Source organism: Cavia porcellus, unplaced genomic scaffold (genome assembly GCF_034190915.1).
Source record: "Cavia porcellus strain 051 isolate PalLab524CR breed Dunkin Hartley unplaced genomic scaffold, mCavPor4.1 scaffold_32, whole genome shotgun sequence".
Lineage (NCBI taxonomy): Eukaryota > Metazoa > Chordata > Mammalia > Rodentia > Caviidae > Cavia > Cavia porcellus.
In genome coordinates this window covers 12,457,742-12,484,261 of record NW_026947515.1, presented here as the reverse complement: position 1 = coordinate 12,484,261, position 26,520 = coordinate 12,457,742, and the positions used below count along the sequence as shown (strand labels likewise).

Here is a 26,520-nt window from a genome sequence, read left to right as displayed (position 1 = left end):
GCTGTGGGGGAGTGGGGGGCAGAGAGCTCAAGCCCTATGGGGAGGACAAAGACAGGGGTGCCGAGGCTTCCTAACACAGAGCTGGGGTGTAACACATCATGGGGTCCCATTGGGAGCCCACACTCGGTACAAAGCTTTATCGGGGTTCCTGGAAAATGAGGCACTGAGGTTGGAGATGCCTTGTTACAGGCCCTCCCACAATCAGCAGTTGGGGGATTGCAGTGTCTGTGGCAAGGCCCTGGCCCCAGCACTGGCAGTGCAGCAGGTTCGGGCACAGGAGGGGTGGGTCTGTGGTGGGGGTCAGTGCTTTTATACTCACAATAACAACGTTATCTGCTCTTTCAGGGCGAAGGAAGCCCTAGCCTAGATATGTATCCATTCTGGCACTGGGCGTGCTCAGTATACAGGGAGGTTTCCTGATTAGCTGTGAGCACTTAACTCTAAAGGCTGAAAGAAATTTGCCTTATTAGCCCTCTGTGAAAACTGTCCTCTGACCCCACCACCCAGCCACTGTAATTTTCCTTCGGATTTTCAAGCTCCAAAGACACCGCCTAACTATGTACCAAGGGTGTCTGAGACCTGGGTGCCAACAGAAGATTAACACATGCCGTTCGCCCGCTGAATAATCATCTATGACACAAAGAAAGATATATTGTAAAATGTATTTTTAAAAATCACACAGTAAGAATCTTTAAGCACTTCATATTCATAGGTTTGTGTCTTAGAAAACAGTAAGCATGAGAAATATGAAAGCCATAGATAAATGCAGTCAATACACAATCACCATTAGTTGAGACTGTGGAGAATGAATTATTTCTCAAGTGTCACCTTTCAAACATTGTCTTGGGCCAAAATACAACGTTTACGTTGGTTCTTTTTCTCCCTTAGAAAAATATTTGAATTCTCGGTTCTTAAAAATCCATGGGTACGGCTGAGTTGCATTAGCTGAAAATGAACTGCCATTGCTGGGCCTAGGATATATTTATCTATTAGCTCCGAAGTACAAGTGGCCCCCAATTTAAGATGATCTGAATTTTAACGGCTTACCATAGTCAATAGAAACTGTACTTTAAAGTTGAAGCTTTTCCCAACGTAGCAATGTGTACTATAATCTCTCTCAGGATGTTAAACAAACAGCCACAGCTCCGCTGGTCAGCTCCTTGGTCAGGAGGGCGACTGACACTCTATGATACAGCTGCTCAGCTGGGATGTTTGGTAGGTAAGGTATATTAAATGCATTGTCAACAATATTTTCTTTTTGTTTGTTTTTCTTTTCATTGTTGTGATAGTGGTGACAGCCCTGGGGATTAAACCAAGGACCTACAGCATGCTAAACACAGGCTGCACCCCTGACTATACCCCCAGCCCTGACGAGTTATTGTCGCTGTCTTATGGGCTTCTCAGGAGGTAACTCCACTGCTTAGAAAAGATTTTAAATAGTCTGTTGCAGCCATGCGTTTGAAAGGGTTTCTAACCCAAAGCAAAAGGGGGTAAATAGTCAATTAAGAATGGAACTCTACCCTAACTCACACATTGCCTAACAGGGAGCAGGGGAAAGAAGTTAGGCATCTATCAAACACACTTGAGCTTCCAGTAAACCCCGAGTGAGAAAAGGAGGAAGGAACCGTGTGTTAAGGAGGGAGAGGAGTTAAACTGCGCGCATCAGCCTGTTTGTTGGGGGGGGGCACCCCTTTCTTGCAAGACTGAAGAATTGGGACTGAGGATTTAGCTCAGTGGCCTAAGCGCCTGTTGGCAAGTGTGAGGTCATGAGTTTGATCCCCGGTACCAAAAAAAAAAAAAAAAAAGAAGAAGCAGAATTGTCCCTAAAAGTCCACTGTTTGGGTCAGGACAAGTGAATGCCCTTCTCACACGCATCACTGAATTTTGACATATACTCTCACTAAAATCCCAGCGAGCAAGACTAAAAGGACCCCAAGGAGCAGGAGCCCTCGTCGCAGCACCAGCTGTTTCCCAGACAGCTTGTTGTGGTTGGTATGAGCCGGCAAAGGTTGCTCTTGGTGTATCTGTTGTTCCAGCTGAGTCTCCTCTTTCTTTTCAAAATTTGTCATTAAAATCTCTCCGTGGTTTTCAAGACTCACTGTAGAAGGAAAAGGGAACTTAGTTAGCAACTTGAAAGCAATCTCTCTTCATCTGTATAAAAGATGGTGTGTATAATGTAGTGGTAGCTAGGAGAAAATTAACTCGGGAAATAGTTGCTACAGGAAATAAATTGCGTTAGGCAAGAACTTTTAGGAATACATTCCTATACCTTGAGGGGGTGGAGCTGCTGCCTCTTGAAATGACTCTTATCCCTTCAAATTGTTTTTTGTTTCAAGAGAAAACCACAAGGAACCACTCTTTTGCTCTTTATAATGCTCAGTTCTCCACCCAAGAAACACTGATGTCTGTCATTTTTATCATGAGTAGTATGATCTCACACTGAGCATGCTCAGAAATGTGCCCATCTTAATGTACCACAAGGAGTCTCTCTACAGTTAATACGCACAAAATTTCTCCAAGGAAAGCCTCTTGCTGGAGCAGACAGACACTGCTCCAGGAGTTCTTAGAGTTACTTGTTCAAATATTAAACTTTTTGTAGTCCTTTGTCCCCTGGTTGTGCCTTATTGGCTCCATTACAATGATCTCTTGGTGCTTCTTCACTCCCTCACAAACCATTATCAGCTGGGTGTTCTGGGTAAAAAAGCTAACACCTCACAATCCCAGCTCATTGTCTCAGGGAGTTAAAGAATGCAATCAAGGACAGAAGGAGGCCGTGGAGGGGGAAGTACTTATTGGAAGTATCGGGAGGAAGAAAGCTCCTGGTGGATAGTTGGATGAGTGGTCTTTGTCCCAAATCATTTACAGATGGGCAGAGCATAAGAGTCTGCACCCAGCAAGTGGTGTGTCACTCTGTCTATGGGCCCCCCCAAAAACAATTACACTCAGGTTTTTTAATGTAAAGTTCAAAGAAAAACTAACTATTCAGTGTCCCCAAACTCCTTGAAACCAGTCCTCAGCCCAAAAGTAGGGCAAGACTGCTACCTTGGTTCATTCTGCCTAAAAAGTTTCTTTCAAATATGTTTCCTGGGAGTCAAAATCCTTATTTTTACTTTTTATCATTTTTCCTATGTTTGCTTTTACATTTCTAAGCTTAGCTATCTGTGTGGCTTGAATTAGCTCTTAATTCGATGTAAGTGTAAGTGCTGTTTTTGTTTCAATGCTGACAGGCCCGACTCCATCTTAGGTCCTGTCTCTTGCTAGCTGCCTATTCAGAAGCTAAACACTTAAACCGCCTCTTACACAGAATGCTCTCTAAGTTAAAATCACAGAGGAAAATTTCAAAGAGCCAAAGGCCCTAGAATAAGCATTTCAGGAAGAAAATAAGTGGATCTGTATTACAATGGACGGGGTTTGTTAAAGTCATCAAGAATAAGGCTTACTTTAAGAGATACCAAATGAAGTTTAGAAGACAAGACAGCAAAACTGATTACTGTGCTCAGAAACGCTTGGTAATCCAGGGCAAAAATAGCTACAATGTACCGAAATACAGGATAATGTTTGTGTAAATGACAGATAGCATTTTTCAGATTGCTTATGCCCGTATTGAAGGGATGTGATAGTCTGTGCAAGATAGGCACATGAACTACCCAAACACGGTGTGACAGTTGGCCTACAAGCCATGCTGCGGTCTATCATACTGGCCTGCTGCTGGCCCTCAGGCTTCTCAGCAGGTCTGGCACAGATGGAGATGGCAGGAAGGCTAGGTGCAGATGGCTGGGGATGGTGTGCAATGTGGAAAACATTGGTGGTAAGCCTGGTGCCTTCCCCTGCTTTTTGGATGCAGGCCTTGCCAGAACTGCAACTGGCAAGAAAGTCTTTGGAGCCCTGAAGAGTGCTGTGGATGGAGGCCTGTCTGTCCCTCACAGTGCCAGGCAATTCCCTAGTTATGATTCGGAAATAAGAAGTTCAGTGCAGAAGTGCACACCATGCATCAGAGCGTTGCAGGTTATACGCATTACCTAGAGCAAGAGGACGAAGATGTTTATAAGGAACAGTTCCCTCAGTATCTGGCAAACAGTGTAACTCCAGATGTGATGCGGGAGATGTATGACAATTCATGCTACTGTATGAGAGAATCAAGTCTATGAAAAGAAACCAAAGAAACAGGTTAAAAAGAGGTGAACCTGTCCCAAAATGTCCCTTGCCCAGAAGAAAGATTGGGTAGCTCAAAAGAAGGCAAGCTTCCTCAGTGCTTGGGAGCAGGCTGCTGAGAGTTAAGCCAAATTTCTATGAAGATTTTTCTGATAAAGACAAAAACTTATTCATTGAGCAAGAGAGAGAGGGAGGAATGGAGACAGATTTCTTACCTAGAGAACTCTGAGGGCATTGTAACACTCCCAATGTAGGTTGGGGATCCCTAATCTGAGATAATGTGAAACTAAAACACCTCTGATCAAAAGCATTTCAGTTAACTTGCAATCACTTATGTTTGGTAGGAAGCTGGATGCTAATCTTACTCTTTTTTTTTCCCCCATACTGAAAGACTGAACCCAGGCATTTTGTACCAGCTCCCTCTTTTATTTTTTTTAATTTTGATACAGGGTCTTGTTAATTTGCCCAGGTGGTACTTAAACTTTCAATTATCCTGCCTCAGCCTCCATGAGTGCTGGGATTATAGGCCTGAGCCATCTCACCCGGTTGCTAATCTTATTCTTGTGCTGTTACATAATCTGCCTTTATTTTTCCCTTTGGAAGTTTTTAGGGTATTTTCCTGCTATTACTGGTATTCTTAATTGTTTTGATTGCTTATCTCATTGCTGAGAAAAGATACCTCACATACAAAGTTAAAGCAAAAAGGTTTAATTGGCTTACAGTTTGTAGAGGTTTTAATTCATAGTTGGCTGGCTCCAAAGCAGGGCAGCACGGCAGAGTGACATTGCAGAGAATAAACAGTTCATGACAGGCAGAAGACAGCAAAACAGTAAGCATCAAGCAGTAGCAAGTGACCCTGACAGCCCTCTTTCTGTCCCTTATACTCTGTCTGGGCTACCCACCCTTAGGGCAGGTAGCACTCCCACACACGGAGAGCCTTCCCATTATCCACTCCCAGAGCTATGCCAGACAAAACAGTGGAATAATTTAGTAACACACCTTTGATGCCAGCATCATATACTCTAGATCCAACCTCCTCTGAAAAGCCCCTCTTATAAGTGCATGAGGCTCTGGGGGGACATCTAGACACAAGCCGTAACACTACTATTCTGAAGCACCATGGACTGAGCGTAGGTATGAGTCATTATCCTGCTTGGTACTTAGTAGGCCTTGGATGCGAAGACTCACATTTTTGCTCGGTTATATGAATAACCATGAATGAATAAGGAATATTCCTTAGTTTATTTCTCCCTCCATTTGCTCCTCCTGAAATGTTTATTTTCTTTCTGCACAGACCTAGAAAATAATTTTAAACATAATAATACCAGCTCGCACCTACTAAATGCTTATCCTATATCAGACCTTTCTCAGTACTCAAGACTCACAGCAATAGTAAATACCATATCATCCCAATTTTATAAATTGGGGGAATTTACACTAGAAACCTTAGACCAGCCCTTCCTCTCAAGATGATTATAAAATCTAGATAAAACAAATTCGAAATATCACCTTGAAGATATCAGAGAGCTAACAATGTATTGAAGAATTACCAGGGCATGACTATGAGGAAAATGGAAACCCAGTCAGGAAGGTCCTGGCTTTTAGGGTTACTTCTGTCCAGCGGATTCCCCATCTGGAAGATGGTGCTCAGAGGCTAGGCAGTGCCCAGCAAGAGTGGCCCTGGTACACCTGTGTCTGGGTTTGGAATGTCTCAGAAGGGCTGAATCCAAAACTTAAGCATAAATGAGAAGTAAACCAGCCTCACACTGGCTGCAGCATCTCGCCTCTAGATCAGCCAGGTGGTCTAGAAACCTCGATTTCTGAAATTCCCCTCGGTTGCCTGTAAAACTACTAGGTGTTAAGTTATATAGATATTAATATGCAGTCAGAGAGGGACTGGGCCCCTGAGAAAGTCAGCAAAAATATGAAGACATCAGAATTTTGGCTGGAGGCAAATCTGCAGAGAACCTCAGGACGGTGACACCACAGCCAGGCCTGCAAGACATACAGCAACCTGGGATTGTACTGTTTGATTAGCACCGCCTAGTCCAGCGGGGGTGAGATAGGGATCAGACGCACAGGTGCGAGACTAGAATATCTGGATCCATTCTTCCCTCCCTTTCCAAAAATGATTTTGATCTTTCTATCTATCCTTGCTGCATGACTCATTTCCTCACTGGATCAATATTAACTAAGCAGGCTGAGGATACGTCTCAGCGGTGTAGCACCTGCCTGGCAAGTGCAAGGTCCTGAGTTCGATTCCCAATACCACCACCAAAAAAAAGCATAAACCAAAACTAAAAAAAAAAAAAAAAAATTAACTAAACAGCTGTAATTTTAATCCTGTAGGTTAATTGTAGTCTGACCCATGTTGCAATTTTGCTGGGTAAATTACCCCTGACAGAAGGCCTGGCAGTCACTGACTCAGGACCTTTCCTGGAGATCCAGGAGCTATTGTTCTTTAATTCCCAATGAAACTCTTCTAACTTCTTCCTTTGGTTCACAGCTTCATTCCTGGATATTGTGAGACCTCTAGCAGGCTGGGAGGTCTAGTTTTGCTGAATCAAAACCTCAGTGTCACAAACAACATCCTATCTGAAGATACACAACTTTGTTTTAGACCTCAAATGATTTCTAAAACAAGTTTAAATATAAAGTGTGGGACACACAGATAACCAGACACACAGGAGTCTAGACAATATAAATAAGAATTGAGAAAAAACAGAATTGACCACTGATGGCCAGTCAGACATCCAGGAAGTCCAAGGGGCTTATATTATAAAGAATGTTGGAGTCAGAGCATAGCACCCCAAAATGTGACCATAAGTGTTGAGAATATGCTACCCTAAAGTAGTCTTCTTTGACATGCTTCAAATTAATCATTCCGAGAAAGTGGAGACAATATGGCTCTGAAACCCTCTCCTTTTACAAAAGAAATTTACATCTATGAAGGAAATCTACATTAGTAAAACTACCAACCTCAGGAAAGGGCTATTCTGACAACTGTTATCACCACCAGTGAAACTTTATTCACACAGCAAGACCAGCTTCTCCTCCCTCCTCTTCCCATAGCTTACACAGCCTCCATCCCCAGACACTCCACGCCCTTTCCCTCTCTGTCGCTCAGAATGCTGTAGAAGTTTGCATTTGATCCTTCTTTGAGTTTCACATTTTGTGGGACTCCCCTGCTTAAACATGTAATTCAGGATGGCTTTTCCCTATTAATCTTGCTTGTGTCAGCTCCTTTGGTGGCACTGTTACAGCAGGTAGGAAACTGGAGGGAAGCCAGGTTTACCTCCTCTACAGGAGCAGAAGACGCATGACTAATCTGCTTAAAGCAAGTGATGCCCCATGAGGAACTCCATTAAAATAAACATGCAAATGTCAGTTTCTGAGACATGGTCCATACACAGAATCACACATGCTAGAAATGCCTGCAGCCCAACACAGAGAAATTATAAAAGTATGAGGTGAGTGATATGCCAATTACCATGATCTGAACCTTGCATGCTATACACCACGAATAAGTGCAATTATTATATATTAAATATAAATTTAAGATATATGTTTTAAAATAAATGCTTGCAGAATGCTTACAGAAGTAACGCCTCAGAATAACCGAATGGCAGCTCTTTAAATCATCAGTGGTGGTAGGTAAATGTGTATCCACAAAGTGAATGTCATTGACTTCATCGTTTGTTTCTGAAACATTAGTGCCCTGTTTCAGTGGGAGCTCCTGCAGCCAATCTAGATGTGTCCCCTAGTGGTTCCAGACAGGCCTGTTCAAAAGTGAGAGTTTTATCATACCTGGGTAAACTGGATCCTGAGAGACTGCAGAATTCTCACTCAGGGCCACATTTGCCTTCAGGTTGGCATGCACTTGAGCCTGGAAATAAAAGGCAGAGTGTGTCCCAAAGGCATGAGCCAGTTGTTAGGACATTTTAGCTGCCCACCTAGCTGAAAAGTCCTTTACTTTCATTGAGACATAAAGCTGCAATGTCTCTAGGTCACCAGGGGACCCCCTTATAAGAGTGAAGTGGTGTCAGTGGATGCGGGAGGCCGGACAGAGAGAGTGCGATGTGAAGGAGGTGGATCAGGCAAGGTCAGTTCAGATCTGCCCTTCTCCCGTTGCTTCCTGCATCTCCTCTTTCCACCTGTTTCCAGACCTCACCTCATCTCTGGATGGGCCAAGAGAAGGAAACACACACTATCTTAGCAAAATATTTTGGGATCATATTTAACAGTGGTAGGGTGAATTTGATGTATCCCACCTTTTATAGACTGAAATAGGCTTTGGCGGGGGGGTGGTACAAGGGCCTGGCATGAAGTGCAAGTGGATCCTGTTTGATGGAAAGGAACTTCTTCAGGGCAGTACTGAGCACAGTTACCTGCTGGCAGGCTTGTTTCCAATTGAGTTGAGCAATGTAGGCCAGAAAACACACAGCCTGAGAGACGGCGCAGATGATAATCCCTGACCACAGACCTGGGAATGGAAATATTTAACAGGTCAGCTCCCCAAAAAGCAGCCTCCCTAGAGAGGATGTATCTCCTATCACTTCTGTGCGCCATGCTGAGAATCTGCCCTCATGGCCGATACACAGCATCGGTGACCAGAAATTAGGCTTGCAGAAGGTTCCGCACTCCCTGAGGATGTCCGTGCAGAGGTTCAGAAGTTATTTTTAGATATTGGTATAATGCTTGCCTATTAAGAAAAATAATAGCTATAAGGAAATTAAATTTCCCAAGACAAATTACTGCTGGTCTGTGTTCCTCAGGAGGAGACAAATTTTGCAAAAAAAAAAAAAAAAAAGCAGATATCATGCCAAATAAAGTATTAAAACAATTCATTTTTAACTTGTATGTTTGGAAATTAGTTACTTTGCAAGTTTATCAACTGCAGATGTGCTAAAATAGGAAAGAGGGGAAAACTCTTTTCAAAACAAAAATCCCCAAGTTTTATGTAAGTTTCTATTTTAATTCCTGGGGCCTTGGGAGCTAAGCATGTTCTCTACCATCGTGTTCACTGCTATATCCCCAGCCGGGAAACCATCTTAGAAAACAATGTTCACATTCTACAGTTATGCTGGTAAAAACTCTGTTCTCATTTTATACCCACAGTAATCATTCTAACAGTAAAAATTTAAAACTTATAGCAGAAGTCACCATCAAGTAATTCTGTTCCCTCCCCAGAGCTTCCTGCCCTCCCTTAAGATCTTAACTTGCTCCTAGTACAGATTTTGCTGGAAGCTCCAGGGCAGGGTGACAGCCCTAAAAATGAACAGAGAACATAGAAAGAAGAGACTGAGTAGGAATGGATGACAGGAAACCCCTTATAGCTCTCGAAGCACATACTATACAGATTCTACCAGTAAGCCTGCCCAGGGCCTGGAGGAGCACCCAAGGCTGAGGGTCATTTTGTCAGCAAAGAACTCATGGCAGAATCAAAGCTCTGAGATAGCCAACAGAGGCTGACTGTACAGGCAGGTGATGGCCAGCTTACATATAAAAATAGGCTTCCACAACCACAACCACAGGAAACCTGCCCCTTATCTGAGATAAGCAACCCAAGATGACATCTTGCTAGAAATCAGACTTGCAGCTGGATTGCTTGGGTTCCCCAGTAACATCCTATGAAGCTGAACAGTAACTTCTATAACAGTGGACCCCAAATAGCCTGGAATTAGCTAATAATTAACAATTTCCCTAATATTAATCCCCACTTCCAATTTAGGACAAACTAGAGAAAGTTAAGTAGATATAGTTGCTTAAGCAATCATATGGAGGACCCAGTCTGCCATGATTTCCAGCTCCTGCAGGCCAGCAGCCTCCAATGAGACACCCTGAGCCATTCCTTTTCGCAGGGTGAGTCTTTTCATGGGGGACTCCCTTGGCCAGCAGACTCAACACACAGCCTTTGCTTTAGTTCCTCTCTTGGACCTAGTTTATTTCCACAACCATTTGGATTTCCAAACGGTATTATATTTTTGGTAGACAGACTTTAGGCAAGGTTACGGTTCTGCTTCTTTGTACCAATCACCCTCACACGGCATTCTTCAGCCGTGATGAGCCTGCCCTTTACCACAGTGAAGGTAGTAACCACTTGCTAGTCCTGTAATGGCTTAGTAAAAGCAAACCGCTGGCCTCCTCTTTCAAACCCAGAGTTTCAGGTACCCATGAAGTATGAGCTCACCCTGACCAGCCTCCATGGAATACAACCTACTATCTCCAGCTATAATTGCAAAGTTGTTAATTTTATTTCCAGTAATTTCACAATGTATCATTTTAAAAATTCTGTTGACTCGACCCAGGAAACCCAGACAAATTAATTATTAGAAATCCCTACTGTGGGCCTACGAAATGCCTCATGGGAAATCCCAAGGCTGTCTTTTGTTGGAGCTGTCTGTGGGAATGGGCAGAATGCTACTGTCCTCTGGCTCCTAGAACAGGCCACAGGATATTCCACACAAATCTATAGCAGTCTTCTTCCTAAGAAGTAAGTGGAGGGATCATCCTTCTCTACAGTGCTCTCACCCACCCCCAGGACCTCAGAAAGCTCCTTTTACTGACTCTCAACTCTCTCTACCTTTCACATAGTAGAAATGCTTTTGCTAAATGAATAAGAGACTTAAATACAGTCCCAGAGATATAGGTGGGGAGATATATATCACCAGGAATTGAATTCAGGACCTTGTGCTTGCCAAGCAGGTGCTTATGCTGCTGAACTATACCCCTGGCCCTCTATATTTTAAATCAGATTCCTCTTCTAAAAATTGAGCTCAGAAGTAGAGTAAAACGCTCAGCAGAGGCTGGAATGATCTGCAGAGATGGGAAGCAAGAGAAGTTGCTCATCAAAGGATACAAAGTTTTAGACTCGGGCTATAGCTCAGCAGTAGAGTAGTGGTCTAGCATGTGACAAGGCACTGGGCTTGATCCCCAGAAAACAAACAAATAAATAATAGAAGTTACAAAGTTTTAAATAGAAGGAATAGCTTGAGACTGATTACACAGCAGGGTGTTTGAAATCCATAACACATTGAAAATTTCAAGTTAACTAGAGAGTAACTTTCAAATGTCTCACCATGAAAAATAAGTAATCAAGGAGATGGGTATGCTGATTGCTTCCATCTGTTCATTCTTCATTGATACATATATCAGCTGTATCCCACATAATGTACACAAGTATGATTTATTAATAAAAATAATTTTTAAAAAGATGCAATAGCCAAGCATGGTCATACTCTGTTTCAAAAAAATAAAAAGGGCTGGAGACATAGCTCAGTGTGAGGCCCAGGGTTCAATCCCCAGTAAAAACAATAACAAAAATACATAAAATATAAAGTGTCTTCTTAGTGTTCTATACAGATTGCAGGTTACGATGATAATATTTTGAATAAATACCTTAAGTAAAATACATGATAAAAAAAACAGGTTGCTCTGATATTTCCATTAGTTATATCATCAGCATATCCAAAACATGAGTAATGCCAGAAACTCAGCTAAATAAGTTTCTGCACCCCGGTGGAAGCCCAGTAAAATCTGGCACTTCCACTGTTTGAATCTCTCTCATATTTTTAATTAAAATATTATTGAATTTGAGAAAAGGGAACAAAACAATGAAAAATGTCAGACTGTGGCTCTCAGATGACGGCTCACCACCCCAAAGTTCACCAAGTACTGATAATTAAAACAAGCCATGCTTCAGTCAGTCCCAACTTCACCCCAAAGATAGCATTCAGGTTTAATATAACCACCCAGCCACTGCCAGCATATTCCCAATTATTATTCTAGACTGGGCAGTCATTGATTTCCCTGCTTTTCGAAAAAGATGGACTCCGGTCATTTCAGATCCTGTGGATTCAGTTTTTTACTCCAAATGCTGCAGAGTGCGAAAGGAGCGCCCTGACTCACCTCCCTGCTGCATCTTCCACACTCCTCCCTTACGAACCCACAAAGACACCCTGAGGAGAGTGTACCAAGCAGGAGGTGAGTGTGCAGAAGGGGTGAGGGTCACAAGAAGAGCGCGTGCCCCATGCCACACGGGGGCGCTGTTCCAGGACGTGCTGTGTCCAGCCACCAGCTCGTTAACCTGCTGCTTCTCCACCCCATCCCAGACTTTCCAGGATAGCCAGCCTCAGTCCTGGAGTCTCACTCTCAGTGTCTCACCGTACAAGGGGCCCTCACTAAAAGAACAGAATGAGGTCTACAAAAGGGGCATTTCCAAGGTTCCTTGCTGTAACCTCCTTTGAAGAAAGACCTGGACAACACACCAAAGGAAGGGCGAGAAAGGAAATTTTATTGTGCTCAATGTGACAGTGTGGAAGATCACCAGCATGGGCAGGCGAGCGGGGCATGACCCAACATTGGACCTTGGGTGGAGCAGACCACTTCTGGCCCCTCCTAGTTCCCTCCCTGACTGGAATGAGTGTGGGAAAATCCTAGAATCCCACAGTCAAGTTTCAGTGTGCTCTGACAATCATTTCCTGGGCCTAACTAAACCCTGCGCGAACATGGTTAAAGCTTACCGACTACTCCAAGCTCAGCTGCAAACATCAGTGCAATCCCAATGGGAAGACCAATCACATAATAACCAACGGCATTAACAATGGCTCCAACTTTCTGGTTTCCAGTTCCCCTCAGGATGCCACCACATGTACACTGTAGGCAGGTAACATTCCATCAGTGTGAGCATTGCTGGGGTTCGCACCCCCACCACCGGATCACAGACTACCACCTCACGGTGCTCAAAACTTAGTAATCCATGACCATGTGACAGTGTTCTGCAGAAATGACCATGATAATAATACTCCTACTTTACTCTCTTCCAAGTTGAAATTTATCATCATTGTGAGAAATACATAACACAGATCATGCAAGTGCTTAAAGGACTACTGCAAAATACTCACAGCAAGGCCTTCAAAGAGGTGGGACACAGCATAAATTGGAATCACCTGAGCCACCAGGGCGATGATATCTCTGTCCAGAAAATCAAGCACATGGTAATTAGCAGGAAACATGTATGGAAAAGAAGATTTTCATTTGCCCAGTAACGGGACTCACTTCTGTTCCACCTCAGCGTGGACCTGTGTCCTAGTCAGGAATCAGTGCAGGGCCAGTTCTACGGTTGGTTGGTCCACAGAAGAAACCAATTGTACATTGCAGTTCATGACTTTTAGAAGAAATAATCTACTTGGTCAATGTGGAACAATGAAATATTTGACAACTCTACCCCTAAATTTAAAATTTAGGTTATACTACCATCCTTCTCTTAACACGGATTCTTTAGGGCAAGTCTGTGAGACCCAGTGGCAGGATGGAACATTGCAGACCGAGTTAACGTGCTCTCCGTGAAGGGCTAAGGAGAAGCCTTGGTTCCATTCCCGTTGCTGGGGGAGGGAGTGCTCCTTGTGGAAACCTAGTGCACTAAACTGTGAAGGCCATGGGTAATTCTTGCAGAATTATCCTTAGTCCCTAGAAATGGGCCCCAAACCCTGATGGTAAGGTCTTGGATTTTAATGCTTACTCATGATGGGAAATGAGAAAAATTACACCATTGACCTGGAGAGATAAGGAATTCATTGTACTCTTGAGTGGATTGATCACAAGTAAACCTAGATCAATATCTGGCAGTAATTTTTTTTCCAATACTGGAGATTGAACCCAGAGCCTCGTGCATGCTAGGCAATTGCTATACCACTGAGCTACACCCCCAGCCCCTTTTATGTTCCAGTTTCATTTTGAGACAGTTTCACCAAGTTGCCTGGGCTGGTTTTGATCCTCCTGCCTTAGCCTCCTGAGTAGCTGGGATTACAGGTGTGCACCCAGCTAATAAATGCTGAGTGAATGAATAAATAAGTAACCTAGAACTGAACAGGATGAAAACTTCCTTCCCCTTAACTGGAAATTTAGTTTTTGTATAGATAATGTGTGCAAACAGTTAAAGAAATCAAACGATAGGGAAAGGAGAGTGAGAAAGACCCTGAATCCCAGTATCACAGGCCACATCACGACCACCCTGTCCCCCAAAGAATAATGCTTAGCATTTTCAGTATTCATCTGTTTATGAACTACATGGGCAAGTACAGTGGACATTTTCAATTTCCTCTCTGTACTCCGTCCTTCATAGATAGCATTCCCTAGCTGATGATATTCTGTCTCTTGCTTTTTCCACCAAATATACTCATTTATATATTCCACCAAAATGTGTTGATTTTAGTGTATGGCTCAACTCTGTCTGTTAGTATTCGGTTTTGGAGTTTTATTTTAGTGCTGGGGATGGAACCCATCTGTGCTTGCTAACCAGGCACTCTGCTGCTGAGCCACTGTTCCATCTCTTTACACATATTTTGGATTTTTATATCAATGTTAGTGAGAACATTCTGTAGTTTTCTCTTTCTATGGGCAAATTTCATCAGTTTTCATATCACATTATTTGGTTCAGAAACAGAATGTGAAAGTTTCTTTTTTCTATGCTCTGTCTGTCGTAGAAATCTTTGGTTATAACTTCATACATGTTAAGATTCGATAAAATTTTCTTCTGTGATCCTCTGGAATAGGTGCTTTGAGCACTTTAAAACAACTTTCCTTTATAAGGAAATCACTTCATTTAGACCTTTTTAAAGCAATTTTTGATCCCTCCAAATTATATATTTCCTCCAGATTTTTAAAAGTTCCTTGCAAAAATGTGTGCAAACTAGTCTCTTGGAAGTGTGTGTGTGAGTGTGTGTGTGTGTGACACTGAGGACTGACCCCAAGGATGCTCTAACACTGAGTACCTCTCCAACCTATTTTATTTTTTATTTTGAGACAAGGTCAAGCTTGACCTTCCTGCTTCATCCTCCCAAACTGCTGGATTCACACACATATGTGCCATCGCACCCAGTTAGTCTATCGGGATTTTCAAAATCTGGTTGAGCTTTGTAGTAGTCCTCTTCTTTGCATAGAGATGTCTTCTCTTCCTGCCCACTGTGATTGGTTGAAGCGATGTTTCATTTATTTCCCTGATTTTGCTAGTTTCACTTTACCTGGTTGCTGAGTGATAGGGATGATATTCTGAGAAGTGCATCGTTAGCTGGTCACAGAATAAACTCACACAAACTTACACAAACCCACAGAGGAAACCAACCACATGGTGTAGTTTGTGACTTGCACAAAACCAGACACTACAGCCTGCTACACACCCAAGCAGTATCGCACCTGTGTGTCTGTGTGTTGTAGGCCTGGTGCCTCAATAGCTGTGAGGAACAAAACAACACAGCCTACAATCAAACATAAGAGACACGATAAATAGACATATGGAGCTGCTGCCACCAGTGTACTACTACATACAATACACGGGTTTTTATAAGTTGGAGAATATTTTAAAATAATAATTAAACAAACACTAAACCAGCAACAACCATCCACTATCAAGTACCATGCACTGTATCTAAATACACACATGCCATACAACCAGCAGCGCAGACTCACACACTACGGTCACCATGAAGATGTGAGTGAGGCCTCATCTGCAGGCGTGTGGCCACTGCAGTGTCACCAGGTGATGGCACAGGACTTTTTCAACTCTATCGTAACCTCGTGGACCTCCTGTCCCATATCAGCCCATCGTTGGCCAAAAGGTCATGCATGATGGTAACTTGATTTTTCAGTCCCCTATATCCCCTTTTCTCAAAGATGCAATGTGTGAACCTTTTGTTTTCATTTTTCTTCCTGTCTGGAGTGAATAGATTCAAACTAACTGCCCCCTTCATATTCCCACTGGAAACATCACTGAATTCTGGTCTTCAGGACTGTCATGGTTTATGTCTGTGTCCCCCAGGCCTCATGAGTTTGCATTGTGCATTTGTGATTGGTTCATTGTCTAGTGCTTGGATTGATGGTGTCAGTGCTCCTCCCACAAAGGGGTGGAGCCAGGATGTGATGTAATGGCAGGAAGAAGGTGTGTCTCGCTCTTTGTTGGTTCCGGCTTGCTGTTTGCAGCCGCCATGAACTTCAGCCCAGCCATGCCCGCCTGCCTTGGAGCCAACTGAGTGTGGACTGAAACCTCCAAAAACTGTAAGAAATAAACCCTTCCTTTCCCAACTTTGGTGAGGACCCTCTGACTTCCTTTGAAAACACAAGAACTCTGGGCTGCCTTCCCGGCATCGAACTCAAGACCTCATGCTGGCCAGGCAGGTGCTATGCCACTGAGCTATGTCTCCTGTCCCTGCCCTACTGATTCTGAGGTGAGAAATCTGTAACAGAATGGCAGAAGCAGAAAAACAACAACCTATCATCTAAAGACAAAAGACAAATAAGCAAAGAAGCCATTCTACCAGCTTCTAACATCCATGAAGAGAGTATCAATGTGCATTGTGTAGTTGCTAGTAAAGATATTCCAAATAAGAAATAATCCCATAAATTTTTTTTGAGGCAAGGGCTCACTGTGCAGCTCAGACTAGCCTCCCAGTTGTGATCCTTCTGCTTCACCCTCCTATGTCATAGACCCATATTTCTAAATGACTAGAACATACCTGCCTCTGGGAGGAAACAAAAGCTGTCTGCAGAGCACAAAAAAAGATTTATCATGCACAAGAATTCTTTAGCAGCAATCTGATGCTGTGAGCTCTGAACAACTCATGGGTAAGATTTTAACTTCAATTTTAGCTTGACAAACATATCATGCAAACTTTATAAACTAGGTAGTTTGGCAGATACCGAGATACTAATATGATTTTCATTGGGGCGGAAATACAGACGATTACCCCTGATCTGAAGCACTTGGGGGTCAGAAGTGCTCCAGAGCCCAACCTTTTTCAGATTTTGGGAGAGTCACATATACATAACGAGATTTCTTAGCAATAGGACTCAAATCTAAACACAAAACTGGTTTGTGTTTCATATATCCCTTCTACATAAAGCCTGAAAGGATTGTATACAGCTTTTTCATGTGTGCCTGCATTTTGACTGTGACCCTGTCACACTTGTGACACCATGTTGGCACTTCGAAAGTCTCAGATCTGGAGGATTTCCAATTTCAGGTTTAGAATCCTCAATGTATAATTCACTGAAAATGTAATCAATAGTAACAAAATGGACAGTTTTTAAAAATGACCGGAGTAGGCCAGGAGTGATAGCACACACCTATAATCCCAGCACTTGGGAGACTGAGGCAGGAGGCTTGCTGTGAGTTCAAGGCTAGCCTGGGCTACATAGTGAGTTCAAGGCCAGCCTGAACTGCATAGTGAGACCCTGTCTCAAAAAAAAAAAAAAAAAAAAAAAAAAAAAAAAACACAAACCCTCCAACCACCAGAAACAGTATCATCACTAATGCCCATTAAATTTGCATTTGAGATTATCAATGAATCAGTTCCTACATCTAGTCTGTCACTCTCAAGAAATATTAGTGGAGTTTTTGATCTTGCAAATGATCCAAAATGCAGCTATCCCGGGGCTTCCCCATGACAGCATCTATGCAATCTAATGATGCTTATACCACAGATTTAGCATCTCAAGAAAATCCAAGCACTCAGCCAAGTGTGGTAGCCCACTCTTGCAATCCCAGCACTGAGGCAGGAGGATGGCAAGTTCAAGCCTGGCGTCAGCAGTTTAGTGACTTAGCAAGGCCCTGTCTCAAAATTAAAAAATAAAATAGCTGTGGATATAGCTCAATGTGAAGGCATCAGGTTTAATCTCCCGTGTTGCAAAAAGAGAAGAGAAGGAGAAAGAGGAGGAGGAAGAGAAGGAAGAATAGCTAGAGGAGAAGGATGAAGGGGGAGGAGAAAACAGGAGGGGGCAGGGGAGGAAGAAGCAGAGAATCCCAGCACTCACCTGTTGGTAGTGAAAATATACCCCAAAAGGTCCTTACAGCTTAACAACAGGACACAAAAGGTTACAGCAAAGAGCTCTGGAAGCAAACGGGCAGGAGAAGTGGCACAGTGAACAAGGTCCGTTTTTGCTGGATGTTAATGTCCCCCACAGGCTGTGTGCTGAAGGCCTGCGCGTGCCCAGAGCAGCAAGGCTCAGACTCGAGGCTTACGGGAGGTGATTGGATTATGAGAGTTCTTACCTCTGCAGTGGATTCTAACCCACTGATGGAGCACAATTGGGCGGCTTTACTGGGAGGCTGTGGAAACTTTAAGAGGTGAGCCTAGCTGGAGGAACAGGTCACTGGGGATGTACCTTTGCAGGGTGCATCTTGCCCTCTCACCTTCCTCTCTCTGCTTTCTGGCTGCGTGAGGTGAGCAGCTTCATTCCATAACAAGCTCCCAGCCATGATTTTCAGCCTCCCTCCCACCAAGCCCACGGCAATGGGGCCAAACAACCATGGACTGAAACCATAAGCCAAAATAAATTTCCCCGCTTTAAATTGATTTTCTCAGGCACCTTGTCACAGCACTGGAAGGCTGATTAACAAGATCTGCAGGAAATGGGGGAGACTGCATGCACCATGAGACTTAAACAAATGGATCTAAGCACCTGTGACCAGCAGGGCGACCACCGAGGACTTCTTTGCCTGTTCGATGTTTCCAGCCCCCAATGCATTTCCTACCCGGACGTTGGCAGCCACACTGAAGCCTGCAGGGACCTAAAATAAAAAGGTAAACCTACAACAGCAAAGCTGCAGGGTGAGAAGGATGCACTGAGGAACAGCCTTGTGCCTAGCACCCTACTGACAAAACTAGGTCCTACAAATTCTGAAGATTGATTTGCACTCTCCCCTTAGTCCAGCGGAGAGTCCCCAGGGAAAAAGTGGAACTTGGATCTCCAGGTTATATCGATGATCATAGACTGGGTTTTTCCACAGGGCATCCACACTCTGCCAGAGAAGATCTCACGCAGTCATGTTCTGGGAATGAGAGGTGGGCAAGAGGGATGGGCAAACTGGATTATAGACTGGTGTGGCTCTGAAAGACCATTATGGGACTCAGCAGAAGAATTGTACAAAAGGAACTATAAGAAATGGCATTGCATCATGTTTAGGAATCAGGACTCTGAAGGAAAGGTTCAAGTTTTGACACAGACACTTGTCAACTGTGTGACTCCAGGCAAGTTATTTCACCTTTGTAGACCTCCACTGTTTTATCTGTAAAAAGACTTTAGTCATGGAACCGAACTCTGAAGGCTATCATGGGGCTTTCCTGAATCCTTCCATGCTAAATGCTTGCAGTGGTGTCTCCCAAGTAAGGAGTTCCCATTACTGTTATCCACAAATTTACCACTTGAGAGCTAGTAATAAAGATACATGAATGTCGCCTTACAGTCAGGAGAGTGAGACAGGGTTAAAGGAAATCTGACACACAGATTGAAGATTATAAAAGAAACAGAAGACCAAATCCCTGCCTGCAAGCTCACTACAGTGACATAGAGACCTCTCCCACCATGTAGGGTCCTCACCACAAAGAGAGAGGCGGGCATGTGACAGCACCTCCTTAACCAAGCGACCAAGTTAATGTCATTAAAGATGGGACAGTTATCCAGCACCCCTGGATGATGACCTGTATCATTTCTAGTTTTCCTGCCCGAAGCAGATGGTCTGGATCTGCGTAGGAGATAATAACACCAGCACATAGAGGCAAAGTCTATATGCGGTTCTATGTACAGTTGCTTATGTTCTTCAAGGATGCCAAGGTCAAGGAGGACAGGGAAAAATTAAGGATATATTCCAGGTTAAAGGACATTGAAAAGACAGGTCACTGCTGGGCATGATAGCACACACCCGGAATCTCGGCTCCTTGGGAGGCTGAAGCAGGAATATTGCAAGGTCAAGCCCAGCCTGAGCTATTTAGGGATACCCTGCCTCAAGGTAAAAATGGGAATGTAGTTCAATGGTAAAAACAAAACAACAAAAACTAAGCACACTGGTTCAATCTCTGATCGCACAAAAAAAGAAAAAATATGTTGTCACAAAAGAATGGTTACAAAGGACGTTTGGACTAATTGATGGTATTTGACTACAGATCTTGTACATGGATGACACAGACAGAGAGAGAGAGCGAGAGAGGGAGAGAGGGAGAATAAATGGAGCAAAATATAATCCTTCTTTTGAGTATGGAGAAATAGAAATGCACATTCTTATAAGTCTATTGGAAAGAATATGACAACTATGCAAAAGACTAAAAATTGTATGTAAGTTTCACTTGTAAGAATTTATTTTAAAGAAACAATCAAGCCAATTACAGACATACTAGCCTGAGGATATTCACTGAGGTACTATTAATGTTGAAACATTGGAAATTAAATTTTCAACAATGGAGGACTAGTTTAAAATTAAGCCATGCCTAGTGGTGTATTAACACACTACTAAGCATTTGGGGGGGGGGTGGTAACTGGGGACTGGACGCACAGCCTCATACTTGCCAGGTAGATGCTTGTGCTGCTGAGCTATACCCCTGGCCCCTCTCCAGTAAGCATTTTGATTAAATGTCGTCTCCAAAGGTAATGAAATATAAAATGGAATTAAAACATAAAAATTGAAAAGTACAGATTAAAACAGTCTGCCAGTGATAGAAAAAAACAAAAACTAAAAGCACAGGCCTGCCAGGCAAGCTGGTGCACATCTGCCATCCCAGCACTCAGGAGGCTGAGGCAGGAGGATTGCTGCGAGTTTGAGGCCACCCTTGACTGCATAGTGAAACCCTGTCTCAAAAAAAATATGAACAAATAAAATAAAAAGCACAGGCCCATAAGTGAATTTTCTTAAAGAAAATAGGAAATGCATATTTTAAATATGATCAGTGGGTGGTAGAATCTAAGTATTAATGCCATAAAAAAATACAAAAATACTGGCTTTAATCTCTTTCCATGTTACAAATGCCCCTTGCTAGTTTTATTGTCGTTTCATTTTGCTCCACAGGGATGGGGACAGAACCCAGGGCCTCGAGTATGACGGGCACCCACTCTGCTACACTTGCTAGACCCGCTCCCGCCTCCGCCTTCAACTCCATGTTGCTAAAGCCGTGCTCTCTGTTGAAGAGTCCTTCAGAATTTCCAGCTGATGTTTCCAATAACACAATTCATAAAAAAGCCTCTAGCAACTACAGTTCTTCTCTAGAACATCAAAATGTCCTTCTTTTCATAGGCCAGTACCCACTATGGAATGCACACTGCACACAGGGCTCGTCGGCAAGCACTGGACATTGGGTGGCCAGCACACTCCAGCCATCGTAACACTGCTGTGAGCACTGTGTCCGGGTTTCTGCTCGAGGGGCTGCTTTGCATTCTTTTGAACCTCTCCCTTGGGGGCTCCACTGTCACGTGGGAAAGAGGACAGGACAGTGTAGGAGCTGAAAGGGTGACAGGGAAGTCGTTTAGCATTTATGCTACCCCACCCCAGTCCCCTCTCACCTGGCCCCTCGAGGCCTCTCTGTTGTGACAACTGAAAAAACATCTTCCCATCCCTGCTGGCAGCTCCCAGGGAATGTCCAGCCACACCACAGGACCCTCCTTGGCTCTAGATTGACATTTTATCTTGGCCACTCATTGTAGGCCCCTTTCAGCGCACCAGGCGAGGACAACGTCTAACATCCCCACAGCAGCCCTCAGACACTCACCATGAACACAATGACAGCCAGCTCATACACAATGGATTGGGCTCCCAGCTCCACTGTGCCAAGGACACCTGTGGAGCAAAGACAGATGACACCTGCTCCTGGACAGGATCCCCCACTTCCCCTTCAGGCACCCCGTCCTCTGCACACATACCGCTCAGGAAGCTCCCGATCTCGTAGGCCCACCACTCAATGCACAGCATGAGCATGCTGGGGATGGCCAGGCGCAGGAAGGAGGCCCAGTCCTGCAGGCATTCGAGGGACCAGCCTGCGGGCATGATACACACGTCTCCAACACGCTCCAGGAGGCCACACTCGGCCTGGCAAACCCACATCGCAGATGGGAGAAAAGGCCGTGTTTACCTCCCCACGTGGCCTTGTGCAGTTTTCTTCCCAAGATGTAGAGAAAGAGGAGAAGAGCCAGGGTGAACTGGGAAATGGTATTGGCCAGCGCTGAGCCCCTGGAAAGAAGGACTCCTGTGAGGACAGGCGCCTGTGCCCCAGAGCCTCCGAGCTCTCTCGGGTAGGCACGGAGCTGCCACCCTTTGGTGTGTGCCCTTCTGCAGGCTCTGCAGCATCTTTTCCCCAGGGCAGCTCCCCACCAATGTTCTCCAGGGTGGCACAACTTAAGTGCTCCCCACTAATTAAAGGGCTCACTCCTGTCCCCCCGGAAAAGCCACGTGCAAGTCATCCCTCCTCCCTGTCCCAAGGAGAAGCTGGACTCACTTCACTCCAAGGTGCAGCTGATATAGAAATATATAGTTGGCAAAGGCATTGACAAGGTTGGCTGCAACTCCGGTCACAATCTGGGGCAGAACGATTCCCTGGAACAAGAAGACACTGCAGCCACTCTCACCATGACTTGCGTTAGGCTCCAGCTTGGCCAGCGTCCCGGCAGGAGGGGTCAACCGGGGATACCTCATCCCTGCTGCTCCTACTTCCCACCCTCCCCTCCTCTTTCTCCTCACTTTTGAGCATGAAATATGGAGCTCTGGCCACAGAGTGACACAGGCAGGAGAAGGAAGCTGAGAGATAGCTCGTCTGCAAGGGCAGGAGCGCTGGCAGGGACAACACGTTTAAAGAGGACAGTGACGGACAGTGGGTGAAAGCACAAAACCACCTCAACCAAAACTGAAATTCAGAAAACTGACCAGAGAAGACCTTGTGAAATTAGCATTCCTTTCCGGGAGGTGGAGAAGACTATCACAGCTGACCGCAAGAGGCAGGGGCAGGAGAAACACCTGACCTGTTTACAATCCCAGAGACATAGGGGCTGCCTAGAGAGCTCAGCCACAGGAGTGCTTACCATTACCCACCTTTTGCAAGCTCAGGGGTTCTGCTTGTTTTTGTGCTAACGATTGAACCCAGGGCTTTTGCACTGGGTTACACTTCCAAACACTTTTGTTTTGTTTTTGTTTTTGAGTTAGGGCCTCACTGAAGTTGCTAAATTGCCCAGGCTGGACTTGAACTTACAATCGTGCTGCATCAACCATCCAGAGTACTGGATTACAGCCATGCGCCACACCTGGCTAGGTTTACAGATTGCAAGGACAAGAGGACTTCAGTCCATGTTAGGACAGGAGTCTTGGCTGACCACTTACATGGACCATTTATTTGTCAGGAGCTCCTGGTTAGCTTTCAGCAAGGGAATCTGTGTTCAGATTTACATTTCAGGCAGACAGCTCGGTGTAGGATGCACCCAGGGGAAAGCTGGCAGCAGGGAGACTAGTTAAGATCCTACAGAAATGATACAGAGGACAAATGACAGAAAATGAATTGGGGCAGTGGCACAGCAAAAGAGGAGGAAGAGGCACAACCTAGAGGACCAGATGACTGACCAGTGTAAGAGAAGGAAAAGATGAAGTCACAGGTAGGATGGGCTTATAAAGGACAGGTGACAAGAAGGGAAAGTGCAGAGGCCACTGAACTGGGAGACAGGAGGCAGCAGCAGGTACTGGGGCAAGATGAGCTGGCAGCATATGTGACATGCCCGAGATGCCTAAAGACAGCTAGAAAGGAGGTCTGGAAGCCATGGGCATGCAGGTACAAACTGGACACGGGAAAGAGGGCGCTCCTCAGGGAAGGTCCCAAGAGGCACAGGGCAGGCACCCTCCGCTCCAGTGTCCTCTCAGTCTCCTCCCGAAAGCCAAGGCCTGCCTGGGTCTCCTCCCCAGTGCTCACTCTTTCAGGTTGTTAATCTTCTCCACACACCCAACCACTTCTTTCTGCTCTGCATGGAGTTACTGGCCAGCTGTCTCCCTAAGGAAGCCCCCAAAGCAGAAATTTTGAGTCACAGTGCCACTCTCTCCTGTCCACGGTCCCCCCTACCACCTGCCATCTCCTCCTACAGAGACCACCCCATTATCACAGCTTTTAGTGTGTGGACCTCCATCAGCCCACCGTTTTCACGACTCTCGCCCCTGCCCAGCCCAGCAGTTTGTCTCCTACAAACTGAAATCTGAATAGCAGAGAATAAGAGGTCCTGCTCCACCAGAGCCCGGGTCAATCTGCTAACGCCATTGCCTGCTGGGTCCCCCACACTATAGCAGCCAAACACTCTGGCACCTCCCAGCCCTGTCAATGGTCCTGTTGCTCACTGCCCAGAACGCCCTCCTCCCTGCCCCACCCTGGAAGCCATCCATGTCCAATGTAACCCAGTTCATACCTCCCCAGCCCTCTCAGCTCTAGGTGCTTTCCTTGGCCTTGGGATGAGGAAGGCAAAGCGTTCATACCCACTGTCTTCACATAAGCAAACCTGAACCTGAGGTTAGCGCACCAAGGTTGCTGGTCAACAGCCAGGAAGGAGACCCTGCAGGGTGCTTAGGGATCTCTCTGCTTCCTACTAGACTCTCAACTAAAACAACATGGCCCCAAGATAAACCAAAATGCTAATTTTCTTTTCTTACCTATAACTAGTCCAAGTATATAATACACATGCTAATGAATATGTAAATATGATTGTTTTTGTTAAGATGGCAGTATCCTAAATTAAGGTCATTAAGTAGGTAGGAAACTCCCTCCTTTCCTCCCTGGGACATATTCTGGAAAGTGTGGCAGGGACTTATGACCTGGTCCAGTAGTCCACATCCCACATCATACATCCACACCCATCAAGTGACGTTGGGGCCTCTGGCCAGTGCTGTGAGCCACACAGGAAGAGTCAGGTGTCATTACAATTTGAGCGATTTCTCTAGTGTTCCCACTAGAGAGAGCAATGCCTTTCCGACAGCTGAACAGCCAAGCTGGCCCTGGGGATCTGAGAGGCCACTGTAACCCTCAGCTTTCTCTGGAGAGCAGACAGACCTGCATTCCTCCCTCCAGAGAGCCAAAGAACACGGTGGCTCTGATACTAATAATGCCAATGACAATATTTCTAAGTGAGAACTGGATATGAATTTTCCAGAGCCAAAAGTAATATGTTCTCTCCCTGATATCCTTAACAAACCCCCTCCACATGGAAGTCCCAAGCACACAATCTTGAAAACAGTTTTCAGTCTCTAAGAAGGTGATCTACCTCCACCCTGGATTCCCTGATCCCTGTGTATTTGCAGGGCCTCCACTCCCACAGGCTCCCCCCAAGGAGAAGGACCATCCCCATTACCTGGTTGAGCAGGTATTTAACTTGTAATGTATAAAGAAAGGATGCCTGTAAAAAAGGAAGAGGTGAGTGTTAACAGAGGTGTTGGACACACATCGGTGAGCTGGGAGCCACAGCTGGTTTATGCTGTAACCAAGGCCTGGCTGACCTTTGCTCCTGCTCAGGAATACGAGGCACCATGGGACTGTGGGGTGGGCCGGGGAATCTGTGGTCATCTCCTTTAAGGATGAAAATGATCCAACCTCACCTCCAACTCCCTCAACTGACAAAAGGAAATGTAATTTCCTTCAGTGCATGGCAAGGATTTTCCTGGGGATGCTGAGAAAAAACTCAGAGGGCCCATCCTTGCAGACCAGGCTACCATCCTATTTACTGGAACAATGAAAGAACATCACATGAAAAATACTTAAGGACAAGGCTGGGGTGTAGCTCAGTAGCGGAGAACTTGTCCAACATGTGTGAGGCCCTGGGTTCACTCCCTAGCACCACAAAAACATATACATAAAAAATTTCAAGTATAAAATTAAAATTAAAGATTTTAGGATAAAGAGGGCAAATAGTTATTGTTATGGGCTAAATTATGTCTCCCAAAGCCACACATTGAAGCCCTAACCTCCACAAACATGTAACTATTTGGCAGTCTTTTTTTGGGGCGGGGGTCTTTAAAGCCCTGATCAAGTTAAAATTAAGGAGTCAAGGGGCTGGGGATTTAGCTCAGCGGCATAAGCACCTGCCTTGAAAGCAGGCAGTCGTGAGTTCGATCTCCGGTACCGATAAAAAGGAAAAAGACCAAAAAAAAAAAAAATAAAATAAAATAAAATAAAATAAAATTAAGGAGTCAGAATGAGGTCCTAATCCAACAGAACAGGCACCCTTTACCTAACTACTTATTATTTTAATTTTTATTTTATTTATATATTTAGTGGCACTGGAGATCAAACCTACTCTTCGCATTCAGCTACAGCCACAGCCCCTAATTTTTTATTTTTTTATTTTGAGACAGGGTCTCACTAAGTTACTTATTTTCCCAGACTGCTTCAGCCTCCCAAATCATAGGGATTATAGATCGATTGATTTTTCTTTCATTCATGTGTTCATTTTTTCAATCACAGTACCAGGGACTGAGAACAGGTCCTCACATACACTAGGCAAGTGCTTTCCCACTGAACTACACTCTCAGCCTTTTTATTTTTTATTTTGAGACAGAATTTCACCAAGCTGCTCAAAGTAACAAGAGGATGACCA

General features: G+C 44.6%; 1 protein-coding gene across 3 annotated transcripts in view; it reads right to left on the bottom strand.

Moving 5' to 3' along the window:
- Positions 1-648: 648 nt before the first annotated feature.
- The window catches only part of Slc47a1 (solute carrier family 47 member 1), a 38,996-nt gene continuing 13,124 nt past the window's right edge, over positions 649-26,520 (bottom strand). For 2 of the 3 annotated variants that reach the window (XM_063242684.1, XM_063242683.1), the window contains exons 6-18: positions 25,279-25,323; positions 22,404-22,501; positions 22,041-22,138; positions 21,832-21,945; positions 21,681-21,748; positions 18,607-18,715; positions 17,959-18,034; positions 13,056-13,125; positions 12,675-12,807; positions 8,541-8,635; positions 7,960-8,038; positions 4,020-4,142; positions 649-2,098 (exon numbers count right to left, since the gene is read on the bottom strand). In XM_063242684.1, coding sequence (XP_063098754.1) covers positions 1,875-2,098; positions 4,020-4,142; positions 7,960-8,038; positions 8,541-8,635; positions 12,675-12,807; positions 13,056-13,125; positions 17,959-18,034; positions 18,607-18,715; positions 21,681-21,748; positions 21,832-21,945; positions 22,041-22,138; positions 22,404-22,501; positions 25,279-25,323 — 1,332 coding nt within the window. In that variant the 3' untranslated portion in view covers positions 649-1,874. The remainder of the gene's footprint in view (positions 2,099-4,019; positions 4,143-7,959; positions 8,039-8,540; positions 8,636-12,674; positions 12,808-13,055; positions 13,126-17,958; positions 18,035-18,606; positions 18,716-21,680; positions 21,749-21,831; positions 21,946-22,040; positions 22,139-22,403; positions 22,502-25,278; positions 25,324-26,520) is intronic. The other variant, XM_063242682.1, reaches the window with a different exon arrangement.